Source organism: Verticillium dahliae, genomic scaffold (assembly GCF_000150675.1).
Source record: "Verticillium dahliae VdLs.17 supercont1.6 genomic scaffold, whole genome shotgun sequence".
Classification (NCBI taxonomy): domain Eukaryota; kingdom Fungi; phylum Ascomycota; class Sordariomycetes; order Glomerellales; family Plectosphaerellaceae; genus Verticillium; species Verticillium dahliae.
The window spans coordinates 1,595,555-1,608,183 of record NW_009276926.1 but is presented as its reverse complement, the minus strand read 5'-3'; the positions used below and the strand labels follow the sequence as shown (position 1 = coordinate 1,608,183).

At 57.5% G+C, this 12,629-nt stretch overlaps 3 protein-coding genes across 3 annotated transcripts; 1 reads left to right on the top strand and 2 right to left on the bottom strand.

Annotated features, from left to right (window-relative positions):
• Window positions 1-2,517: 2,517 nt before the first annotated feature.
• On the bottom strand, window positions 2,518-4,726 carry VDAG_04041 (uncharacterized protein; the record flags this gene model as incomplete). Its single annotated transcript, XM_009654125.1, has 6 exons — window positions 2,518-2,557; window positions 2,630-2,860; window positions 2,963-3,042; window positions 3,100-3,223; window positions 3,286-4,132; window positions 4,618-4,726. 6 exons carry the CDS (start codon window positions 4,724-4,726, stop codon window positions 2,518-2,520), a joined length of 1,431 nt encoding a protein of 476 aa, XP_009652420.1.
• Window positions 4,727-6,559: 1,833 nt separating this feature from the next.
• On the top strand, window positions 6,560-7,651 carry VDAG_04040 (uncharacterized protein; the record flags this gene model as incomplete). Its single annotated transcript, XM_009654124.1, has 1 exon — window positions 6,560-7,651. The coding sequence occupies one exon, from the start codon at window positions 6,560-6,562 to the stop codon at window positions 7,649-7,651; it is 1,092 nt and encodes a 363-aa protein (XP_009652419.1).
• A 1,276-nt stretch (window positions 7,652-8,927) lies between these two features.
• Window positions 8,928-11,499, bottom strand: VDAG_04039 (uncharacterized protein; the record flags this gene model as incomplete). The annotated part of the gene is made up of 4 exons (XM_009654123.1): window positions 8,928-9,382; window positions 9,442-10,648; window positions 10,707-11,138; window positions 11,215-11,499. The coding sequence occupies 4 exons, from the start codon at window positions 11,497-11,499 to the stop codon at window positions 8,928-8,930; spliced, it is 2,379 nt and encodes a 792-aa protein (XP_009652418.1).
• Between the last annotated feature and the right edge of the window lie 1,130 nt (window positions 11,500-12,629).

The following is a 12,629-nucleotide window of genomic DNA, read 5'->3' as shown; positions in this document are numbered from 1 at the left end:
TAAGAGGCAGCAATTACCTGCTCAGCACGAATGAAATTACAGCACTTTGTTCATCATGTTCCATACGCCATTCAGCATCATGACAAAGTCAGAAACGCATGAAAGACGTCAAATCCGATCTCCCCGGAATGACGAACACTGATGCTCAGCCAGGGCCCCTGATGAGCAACAAGTAGCTAGCAGCACATCATAGTTCCTCCCGTCCTTGAGCCAGGCTGGCAAGGCTTTAGCGCACGGCAGTGACCGCAGAAACTACACGCTGACCGGGCATTTGGTAAGGATAATGCTGCTGGGCATGCCTGCAAACAGATTGGCTTTGAGATGGAGGGCCATCGTCAGGCTCTGTCTCTGTGCATCAGCAATCCGACAATAAGAGGAGGGCATTTTGGGAGGCACGAATGAAGCGACTCGCCCAAGGCCTCGCTGCCGCTCCCCTGGGTGCCTAAAAGCGGCAGTCAGTCGACCTGCCTGCCGCTCAGCACTCCGCTCTTCAGCACCCATCCCAACGACCGTCCCTCCTTCCTCGTCCTTTTCGTTTAGAGTCTACCTGTTCCCGTCATGCTCCGCCGACGCCTTGGCACCCTCCTTGTCGACAGTTCGGCCAGCAGCGGGATGAGCGAAAAAGAAGGGTCGACACGACATGGATGCCAGGTCCGGGGTGTGATCATGGCATGGCATGGTGGTGGCAAGGCCGCCTGCGACCGAAAGCACGCACAGCACGCACACTCCGGTAGGCAGTGAAAAAGGACAGGCAAGGCAAGGCAGCTACAGCGGGAATGGGACAGCGGAGTGGGGGGGGGGGGGGGGGGGGGGGTTGGAGGAGTTCGCCCCCCCCGTCTTTCCTGTCTCTGTGTGTCTGGCTTGTTTGTTCGAGCCGCGATGTCGATATTTCAGGGCCCGGTGACGTGCTCAGGTGTGCGGGGCCACACCCACGGACTGAGAACGCTGGGCCCAGTTTCCACCCCAATACATGTACGAATATGTGTGTCCCTGGTTGGGCGTGTCTCTCCAAGTGTACTTGACATGATAGTGCGCTTTCTAGATGGGTTAGGTAGGTAAGTACACGGTAGGTAGGCATATAGGTACAAGTCGGCAAGTTTTGCTCCACGCCGCAGCGAATATGTTCCTAGCCAGGCAGCCGAAAACACATCAAGCATCTACGTTTTCAAAAGCCTGAGGTGCCTACCTTGGGTAAGGTAGGTGCGTGAAGCTTCAATCAACGGCTCTCCTGTGTAAAGGCTCCGGCGGCCGTTCCCATGACACGTTTCCTAGCCCCTGGCGCCTGCCTGCCCGGTCTTTGGGGGACCCGGAGGAAGGCGTGACTGCGTCGCGCGGACGCAATGGCGTGCTCGGTTCAGCGGGTGCTTTTCTCGTGGCGGGCAACATTGCCCTCGTGCCTGCCTGCCTGTCTGCCTGTACCTCAGTCTGTCTGCCATCAGCCGCCTGTCCTACCCGCCGCATCAGTCTTCCCCCCCTCCCTCCCTCATGCCCGCGGAGATTTACCAAACCTTGGTCAAGCCCCCTCCCGTCTCCTCTTTCCTGTCTGCACCTCGCTTCTCTGTCATCCGATCCTGAGACCTGAAGGGGGGTTGGCGTGATGGTTGTCTACGAGTAAGCGTGGGGGTTTGGTGGAGCGGGCAACTCGACGGGGAAGGGTAGAGGAGCGGACAAGGGGCGGCAGAGTTTGGTTCTTCTCTGCAACCTTGCCTACATCTACCGGCGGATCGCGATGGTACCATTTCACCGAGGAGGCAACGTTGTGACCCCTTCCGGCAGGTCGGAAAGGGGTTTGGGGGAGGGAGATGAATGGCTCCCCCCCTCTGGATCCATCACGGCGAATACCTCGGTGGAAGTATGTCAGAGTCTGCTCTCGCCGTCTCCATCGGTAATCATACCAAGAATGTACTGGAGAAGGCAATTTGAAGCCAGCCGCGGCGGAGAGGGCCCGCCAGTGGGGGTTTTCGGCGGTCATCTTCGTTCAGCTCGGGTAGCAGGACCGGCAGGACAGGCATGGTCTTGGAAGAGGGAGAAAGAAAATTTGGTCTTGGTCAAATCCGTCTCCTGATCCAGGAAGATCACGACTAAACTAAACACATGCACACGCACACAGACATGCCCACAGGCCACCCACCTCGTCGGGCTTCAGTGGGGATGAAGAAGCTGGCCATCCCGGATCAACGCGACGCCCATGTCTGTATTATCGTGTTTCTCCGAGACCTGAGAGCTGGAGCTCTACACAGCCAGTCAGCCAGCAAGGTCCATCTACAATAGTCACAGCCGACGGAGTTAAAAAGGGTTCAGGAAGGGGTGCCAATGGTGTGGCGCGGCCCAGACATGCCCGGCCCAGCCCCCTGGCCAGGCTGGTACAACACTATAACCCCTATTTCCCTCACCTGGGTCGTTCGACGCTTACCAATGCTCCAACGCTCTGACTGGGAACCTCTTTTTTGGATGCCGCCAGAGCGGTCAGGGACGGTTGGGAGACAGGCGGACATCCCACAGTCAGCTTCAATCGGCCTACTCCTCGATCGCACTACCCATCGTGGATGTGCGGTACCTATCACCAAAGAGTCAGCACACACGCGACTTGAGACGGGGCTTTCCGACGTATCCTCTTCGACCGACATACTTGGTGATGACCCTCTCGATACCGTCGCATCCCTTGCGCAGCACGTCCATCTTGGGTCCGTACGAGAAGCGAACAAAGTGGTGGCACGAGCTGTCAAACAGGTCACGGCGCATGGAAGGGTTGAGGTCGAAGAAGATGCCGGGCACGACAATAACCTTCTCCTCGAGGCAAGCCTGGAAGAAGTTGAGGCCGTCGGCGATGGGTCGGGGCAGACCCTCGAGGTTGAGCCACCTATTTGATCAGCGAAGAACCGACGAACGAGAAAGAAATGCACAGGGAAAGACCAAATGAACCGCCTAGTAGGCGAAGACGGGAGACGAGCAGGATACGCACAGGTAGAAGGTCGAGTCGGGCACGTATTTGATGATGAAGCCCATCTCGCGGAGACGCTTGACGACATAGTCACGCTTGTCCTAGCAAAGGCATTAGCTCGGGGGTTCTCTCCATCTCTGTCATGATGTGGAACGAACTCGGAAGTGCGTCTGGAGATGGATCATCTCCCTCTTGACGAGCTCGGGCTCGAGCATGGGAATCGCAGCCTCCTGGAAGGGGTGGTTAGCACCTCCATCGAGGTAGCTACCACAAGATCCGATGCTGCAGGGGCCAAGTCAGTTGGAGTTCCATTTCGTGGCATCGGGGCTGCCCTTGCTACATACGCCTTGATGTACTCCTTGGGTCCAAGGATCCACGCGATACGCCAGCCGGGCAGACGGAAGCGCTTCGTCAGGCCGTCGATGATGAGGACATCATCCTCGTCGACATCCTCGACATTCTCGGCAGCAGAGATCGTGGAGCCGTCACAGTCACTGGTGTAATTGTAGCCTGAGTAGAACTCATCACTGATGAAGGTGGCGCGGCCACGGCAGATGTCCTGAATCTCGGCAAGTTCGGGGTTGCAGACGACACGACCAGTGGGATTCCGGGGGTTCGAGGTCAGGATGACAGAGGAGCCGCGAGCAATCTCCTCGGCAATCTTGTTGGGGTGGATGTGGTAACCGTCTTCCTCGGACAGGGGCACAGGGATGGCGGCAAAGTTCTTGAAGAGGGACAGCATCTCGTTGTAGGCAGTGTAGTCAGGCAGGAAGAAGGAGAGATACGAAGAGCCAAGAACAGCGGCGATACGGATGAGGCCAGCGCGGCCACCAGGGACGATGGCAACGTTCTCCCAGGTGTATTGGCTCTCCTTGCCCTTGCGGTGCATGTCATTGTAGAGGTTGGCGACGGCCTCACGCAGGGGCCGAATGCCGGCGGTGGGGCCATATTCACGGCCGGCGACGGAGATGTCGATCATCTGGGGCCGCTCGAAGCAGCCGGTAATATCGTCCTCGACCTCGGGAGCGCCCTGGCCGAGGTTGGCCCACTCTTCGGGCTCCTCGAGATAGCCGTACTCAGAGGCGCGCTCGGTGCACCAGACGACGCCCGTCGAGGCGCGGCTCGCATCGAGACCGGCATGGGGCATGTGGCCATCCTGGCGAAACTGCCTATGGGTGCGCGACTGCGTTTCTGGAGGGTCGTCAGTCGCAGCCGGGGGACGGAGCCGAAGGTATCGGCAGAGGTTGGGTTAGACATCGGAGTACGGAGGGAATGGGGAGGTGAGCCGGCGCCGTCATCGGAGTGCCAAGACGGGAGGAGCCAGGGTGAAGGAGGGAGGGGGGGATAAAGTGATCTGTCAGGTCAGACAGGTCCCAAATGCAGATGATGGAGGGGCTCGCAAAGACCCCTCCTCTGCAGTCCTTCGAGACGGTGTATCGGCGATTTGACCGACTGTTCAAGTGAACCGTTGCGGCCCATTGCCCTCAGACCCTCCCCAGACACTCAGACCTCAGGACCCCGCACGATTGGCAGTCGCTTTGACTTCGCCGTCTGGCTGAGTGCTTTTCGAGTTGAATGAGGCAGTCTCGTAGGTGAGAGCAGTAAGGGAAAGGAACGAGACTGAATAAAGATTCCACGGTGGCAGGGAGAAGAAGACAAGTCAGGAACGGACTCACCGCTTTGGGAGGGCTCTCCAACGCTGAACCTCCGGGCGCCGTGAGTGCCGGCGACGGGCTTGGGCACGCCGGTGTGGCGGTTGATGGAGAACTTGCGGTTGGCGAACATGGCGGGCAGCGTTTCTCGTCTGACCAGGCAAGTGGGTAATCAATGCCTACCTACCTCTAGGGTAAGACAGGACAGAAAAGACGGGGAAGAAAAGTGGTGTGGAAAACTGAGTTCAAGACGTGTAAAACCAGGATGCAGTCGAATGACGTTGTTGACAAGACAAAATCGGAGGCAGAGGGCAGAGCAAACAAGAGGGCCCGCTTGGCAAAATTGGGCGATGATGGCGTATCTTGATTATAAGTACGCAGGATGATAAACCAGAAGCATGAGGAGGGGGGCCGACAAATGGGAGTACAGATGCAGGTGCACGCATTCTTGTTCGATCCCGTCGCTGTATTCTTGATTCTCGCTTCCCGCTTCCCGCTCCTCGCTTCTCGTTTGTGTCGTCTCGTGCCGTCTACCCATCCACTCCCAAAAGGCAAAGACCCCTCAGAGCCACCCACTCGAGATAGGCACGGGAGCTTCAGGCCCTGGCTTGTTGATCTGTGTTTGTGTATCGCGAGTCGAGGCAGGGCCATGATTGGAGATGATCGGGGCCTCGCAGGGACCGTCAATGCCCGAGCATGCCATGCCGGTGGGGGGACTCGGGGTGCTTGGGACGCTTAGGGCCCTGGTGTACATGGTAACATAAAAGCTCTTCAGGCTTTCATGCTCGTCCAGGTCCGCCGTTGAACGGCACCCCGCTGCCTTACGTAAGGCAGCCCGGTCTTCACCGAATACAACGGGGCCAACACACCGCTTGTATGGCATCAATGACTCGTAGCGGGCACTCTCTGTGCCCCGCGTGCCCGATGTCGGTTACCTGTACTATGTACAAGTACGCTCTCGTAGGTTGCGCAGGTAGTTTTCCTGCTAGGCAGAGAGATCAGAATGGAGATATGTAAGCAAGGAAGGGTAGAGGAGACGAGACAGTAAATCAGGACGAGAGAGGAAGTCTCGAGAGTGCAGAGATGGCCTCTGTGTTCATGTGGAAGCGGACTTGGCTCCAGAAGACTCTGAGTCCTAACAAGTACTCCACGGGACCCCACCTCCGACTACGGCCAAGTCGGTGGACAGGCTTGACAGGCAAGTGCACCTACCCATCCCTCCCTTGTTTGCGAGTGACCGGCAGGCACACCGCAAGGCACCTAGTCAAGAAGGAGCGCACGGGTCATCTCCTGGCATTGGCTCCCTCTTGTGTGGCGTGCACCTTCTGAATTGGAACAAGTACAGGGCCTCAGCCACATTAACCATTGCTCCTTCCTCCCTCCAGGTCGCCTCATTTGGTTCTATTGATCTCCGACCGCCGCCGCGACCACCAGTGGCCGAAGGAGCTGCCTAGAGGAAGGTCCCAACAGAGGAACGCTCCTGCTGACCAGGCTGCATGCGGATGATTTCCTCGCTTGACCGTGGCAGCAAGGCTCACAAGGCTGATCCCCCATTCAACAACATTGGAACATTTACAACATTCCATCTCAACCAACAAGAGCTGCTGCAGTGGACATGGATTGCCTTAAAGAAAGGAACCACCATTCTCGAATCCGTCAATAGAATATCGCATCTTTACTTTGACCGTACGCCCCCAACGTGAGCGCCTCAAACCCTGACTGCGTCTCCTGATTGCTCAAGCGCTCGCTCTCGCGGCTGCTTACTTTATTACTTTACCCCTCATTTTCACCCAACCTCCGTCGTCAGGCCTCATCTACCAAACGCTTGGTGGCCTGTTGGTACGCCCCGTGATCGAAAAAGCAATCAGCAACCATCCACGGGCAATTCGCTATTCTGTTGAGCATTTCTCCCCCAACTCTACCGGCGACCCTTCTCAGACTTATTGCGAACTGAGACACCGTCGCCATGCGTAAATCCTTCTTCGGCTCCGTCAAGGATAAGCTGTCGAGAAAGTCCAGCGACACAACCCCATCTGATCCCACGACGAACAAGAACATTGCGTCAGCACGCGCGCCTTCGCCAGCACCGGCGCCAGCCCAGGCCTCTGCCCCGGCACCTACGCCGGCGGCCCGCACCACGAACAACAACCCGTTCTCCAATCCATCTCCCGCCACTCGCCGACCGGAACCCCCCCCTGCCTACGCCGACGTTCCCAGTATTGAGGTCGGGACCGGTCCCATGCCCCAGAACCCCACCCCGGCCCCACGCAGTACCTCTCCCGCCCCCTCGCACACTTCTCAGGTCTCCCTGACCAGCGTCACCAATGAAGAGGACCCGTATGCTTTCCTGGCACAGTTTGATACGGTTTTCGTCATTGACGACTCTGGCTCCATGGCTGGTCGCTCATGGCGCGAGGTGAAAGATGCCCTGCGCGCCATCACCCCAATCTGCACGGCCCACGACGCCGACGGGATCGACCTCTTCTTCCTCAACCACAAATCCGCCCAGCCCGCCGTCAAGGGCTCTGCTGCCGGCGGCTTCCGTGGGATCAACGACGCGGCGAGAGTCGAAAACATCTTCTCCACCGTCCGCCCTTCTGGTGGCACACCTACTGGCACTCGCCTCCACGCCATTCTGAAGCCCTACCTCGCTCTCTGCGCCGCCAACGAGGCCGACATTGAGTCCGTCAAGCCCATAAATATCATCGTCATCACCGATGGCGTGCCTTCTGATGATGTCGAGACGGTCCTCATCAACGCCGCCAAGAAGCTTGACAAGATCGATGCACCTCCGTACCAGGTTGGGATCCAGTTCTTCCAGGTCGGAAACGAAGAGGGCGCGCGTGAGGCCTTGAAGGAGCTCGACGATGGCTTGGCTGAGCTCGTTGATGGTGGTGTCAGAGACATGGTCGATACCGTAACGTGGAACAAGGGCGGCGACAACACGCTATCCGCCAGCAACATATTGAAGGTAGTGCTGGGTGCCGTTGTCAAGAGGCTCGACAGGCGGAGGGCCAGCGGCGAGAGCCGCCGATCTGCGCGGCATCTCGCTCCATAATCGGGGACCCGTCGGTGTTTCTACTCAGATGGGCGGTTCTCACAGGTGTTGCGGCGTTTTAGTCTCCTCAGGAGAGCCTGTAGCAAGGACACGAGATACCCAGGATTACTCACATGAATTCCAGTGCTTCCAAATGTTTTCTAGAACGGGGTCTTCTTTGCCTCTGATGGGTGTCGATAATACTGAAGTCCCTGCTGGCCTTTGAAATCATGACCACTTTGCCAAATCCTGCAAGTCTTTGTCTAAACCAATTTCACATTTACGTTGCCTTGATGCAATGATGACCTACTAGCATAAGTTATGCCTGTCGCCTACAGCGCGTCAAGTAAAGGGGCTCATATCTCGAGTCGCACAGCTCATCACACGCAATACTGGAACGGCTACCGATGTATTCTTGTTTTTCTAGTGTTCGTAACGAAACGCCCATGGGGACCAAGCCTTCCTCACTCAGCCGACATCCACCTAGGACCAGTTGACCAGGCGAAACACGCATCTCCCAACTGGTCCCTCGGCCCCCATGGCAGAGCACGGCAGCCCCTCGCCAGCTGCCGCAGTCAAAAGCCCGCCGCAGCAGACGGCGTAGTCGAGGCGAAAAAAAGCCCGGCCCCTTTCCTGAAACATGTAAAACAAAAACCGCAAGAAACCGTCCCTTGTAGAACCAAGTCAGACGAGGCCAAACTGCCGAGGCCACTTTTCGGCTCGTGATGTGCTGTCGGAGCTCTCGACCACATTCGGTCTCACTACATCCAAGTCTGCCGAAAAGAAGGCAGGCTGGATCCGAAGCGTGACGAGCGTGGAGTCTTCCAGGGACCTTGATGCATAGCGAAACCCCGAAAACCCGAAGCTGCGGAATGAGAAGAAAGAAAAGGAAAATACGATGTGCGCGTTTGTCGTCTGTGGGTTTCGATGGCTATACTGCCCGGGGGCCAGTCATCGATGACGACAGCATCATGAACGCTCATGAAGTGGCCGTCGGAAGGAAACGAAGAGCAGGAAAATGATGCGGCGTGGGTATCTTCGTACAGTGTCGTCATCGTCATAAAGCATAAGCCGCGAAAAGAAGCCGGCTGGAAGCCAAACCTCATCGCTGCTGGGAGGTGAGAGCCCATGGCACCGGAGTAACTCTGCCGTAGAGGGCAGGCACGGGTCCCTCACTGAAGAGGAAGTGCAAAACGTGTGCCAGAGCTCGATGCATCGACGCCACCCTGCGAAAGGCTACAAAAGCACAGCAATAAAGACCATGCAATGCCAATCGGAAGCAGGAGCAGCTTCTACCTCACTTCATGAGCAGGACCTCGGCGAGGTTGGTGACGTGGACGGACAGGGTGCTGCCGTTGTCGTTGCGCACGGTGATGACGGGCGTGACGACAAGCTGGACGCGCCAGTGCTCGGCCTGCAGGACGTAGCCGTCGATGCTGGGGGCGACGGCGACCATGCTCTGCATGGAGAAGCGGCAGCCGGCCTCGGGGAAGCGGTACTCAAAGGTCATGCGCGAGGTGAGCGTCTTGGCCGAGAGGGACCAGGCCTTGCCGACGACCGAGCGCAGGTCGTTGCCGGCTTGTTCGAGGTCGGCGAACTCGTTCATGAGCGGGCCGAGCATGCTCTGGAGCTCCGTGGCGAAGTACTCGATGCGGCTCTCGCGGTACTGCTCGTAGCGCTCGTTGTCGAGAATCGAGTTGACGATTTCGCTGACGGCACTGTTGTACTCGTTGCGGGCGGAGCCGGTCATCACTAGAAGCATTAGTTGATATGCTGGAAACAAGATGCATGTAATGCAAATAGAAACCTACTGGGACCACGAGAAAGCTCCTCGTCGACCTGCTGGATGCGGCGATCGGTTTGGAAGCCGAAGCCCTGCCAGGCAGTGGGAACCAGGATACGTTGAACGATAAAGTCGACGACGACACGGGCAAACAGGCAAGAGCGGGCGAGGCCGTCATTGAGATGCTGGCGAATGTAGGACCAGGCCTGCTGCTCGGTGAACGGGTGGTAGACCTTGGGCAGGTACTGAATAATGGCAGCTTCACGCTTGTTGGCAGCGTCCTCTGCGCCAACCCAGGTGCCAATGAAGCCGCGAGCAATACCAAAGAGCTCCTGGAAAGCCTCTTCGAATCGGCCGAGGTCGTCAGTGATGCCTCCGTAGGTCTGGCCGAGAGGGATAACGGGCTGGGAACGAGCGACGACGGCGCGGTTGTCGTACTGGCTGTTGGCCCACTGGGGACGCTTGGGGCCGGAGTGGTTGAAGCCACCGTTCTGACCATCCTGCCAGCCCTGGGAACCACCGCGGGAGCGAGGATGACCGTGGTGTGGGCCGGGAGACTGGTTGGGTCCGTAGCCACGCTGGTGCTGGCTCCAAGACGTGTTGGACATTTGGACAATGGCATTGCCGTGACCCGAGCCGCTGCCGCTGCCGCTGCCGCTGCCGTTGAGACCATTGTGACCAGGATGGAATTCCGGGGCCTTAGGCCGGAAGGCAGGAGGGCCGGAGCGAGGACCAGCTCCGCCATGCTGACCCATGCGGCTCATGGGGCGACTGAACACGATGGCCCCGCCGCCGTTGAAGCCGTTCTGGCTGGCAGGAGTGGCGCTGCGCATGATGTTGCTGCCGAGGCCGTTGATGCTCTCGGGCATGCCGCGGCTGTTGGGTCGGGTCCAGGAAGGAGGCTGCATGGTGCTAGGAAGGCCGTTGCCGCTATTCTTGATGTTGAGAGGCGAGAAGGCTGACTCGCCGGCAAAGGTCCCTCGAACAATATCGCGGTTTCCATACGAAGAAACGTGGTGCATGTTACTGCCACGAGTGGGAGTCACGTTGGCGAGATCAGCGACATCGAGAGAGGGCAGGTTGGCAGGGTTGGCCTCGGTCGAGCCAGTTCCATCCGCATCCTCCTGAGCCTGCGCCTCTTGAAACTTGGCCATGGCCTGGTCGATGGCGGTGGGCTCCTTGCTCTCAGGCTCCGGTTCGATGGAGTGACTGGCGCTCAGCTGTTCCTTCAGAGTCTGCAATGGCGAATGTCAGTGGAAGGGAAACGGTGAACACATGCTAGTTGCTACTCACAGCGATGAGCTCGTCGTTGATTTTGGCCTTCGCCTCCTCCTCTTCGTTGGCAGTGAGGCGAGCGAGAATGACACGGATTTCGTTGCGATCCTGTTCAGCGTCGGCATGGTACTTTGCCAGGCGGTTCTCGGCCTTCTCTTCCATCTCAATGAGCTCCTTGATGCGTTTCTGGTTCTGCTCAAGGTCGACCTTGACAGCAGTATCGTTGATCTTGAGACCCATAATGGCCATGTTGGCCTCCTCGACCTGAATACGTAACTCGGACGAATCGTCAACAGTCTCGCGGATCGCATTGTTGACCTGCTGCGACTGATTGACAAGAACGCCGCAGAGCTCTTCCGAGACCTTGCTGGGGATGCCAGGCGCGCGGCGGATGGCCTGCTGGATGGTCATGAGGTCAGACTGGAAGTTGCGAGCCTGATCCCAGACGGGCTGTGACATTGTCAGTTCACATGCCAAAGCTTCTCAGCCATGCCTCTGGCGAGATATCAGGAGCTGATTGACTTACGTGGTGGGCTGAAAGCTCGGAACGACGTCGCTCACGGAGCGGGCCCACGAGGGGACCGCGGAGCTGGCAGTGAGCCATCTGGAATGGATCCCTTGATTCGGTTGAAATCTCTGAAGGAGCTTGGGATGGAGTCGATTCCTTCGCAAAATTCTGGCCGTATCTCGCAGGGGTATACGATGAAGGAGCGATCGGGTTCTTGGGTACGCTGGTGCCAGGACGGCAGAGACCAACGCTAATGCTCAGGATATCGACTGCAGAGGGCGGCTGCTTCTTCTGGTCAGCCATGATCACGTGGTTCTTTACCAGCTTGCTGAGAAAGAAATGCCCTATTTGCAGGTAGAGAGAGTGATGAAAAGGGGTTGTTCGGGCGGTTTGAGTTGTGTGGTAAGTATGCCTGCCAAGGGGGAGTAGAAGGTTGAAGAAAGAGACAAGAGGGTTGGGACTTGGGAAGGGCAAAGAAAAAGAGCGTCAAGGATATAAACTGGGACAGGAATTCCAGTGAAGCAGAAACGACTTGGGCAGGAGCCTGAAGGAAGCATGGGACGAAAGAGGCCATGGTCATAGTCGAGGCCCCATTGCCCGATGATACTCGGTGAGTCTCGGTGTATCGGTGTATCGAGGTGAGTGGTATGGTGAATAGGGGCGCGACTTGGGAAAAGGGGCTTCGTGTCATGGCATGGCAGTCCGACTTAACGCCACGAGCGCTTCCATGGCCATGCGGACCAGCACGACAACTCCCAGCCAAAAAAAAAACACAATGAAGAAGGCAATGACTGTGACGAAGAAAGGGCAACAAACCTGGTTGACAGAAGGAGCCTGGTGAAGTTGTTCAGAAGTCCTGGCACTGATCCAGTGCACAACACTGCAAGGTCTTGTACCTTGTGTTGTGTAGGTAGCGATATCACGCAGCAGAAGAAAGGGATGAACTTGTTAAAGGATGGAAGAGAGCAAGTGCGAGGTAGAGGTAGGTGTCTTCGTCCCAAGCCAAAGCGAGCCCTGGGAACGTTGGCCGCGGCTGGTGCAGCTTTGTCGTTGATAGTATGCCCTATGCGGAAGGTCGCGGAATGGCAAGCCCTGAAAGAATGCCAAAGAAACTCGGATTCTCACGAGCCTTGCCAGATTCAATCCAGTCTAGCGATGCTGGGATAGCCGCTCCGGCCGTCTGAGAGATCAGGTCGTCAAGGTCGTCTATGCCAGTCTGTATAGCTTGAGGGATGTCCGCGAGAGCCCAAACCACCAGACTAGGTGTTGTGTGGGGTGAGTCCTAGGGATAGATTGAGGCCTGGCCGTTTTCAGCTTTGATGAGCTTGCTAGCAGAGTGATAGGAGGGAGATTTCGTGTCCCTACCGAGGTGTTGCCTACCGGGGCTGCTGAGAAACCGAGAGTCTTGCGCGGGAGAGGACGTGTCGCCTCAG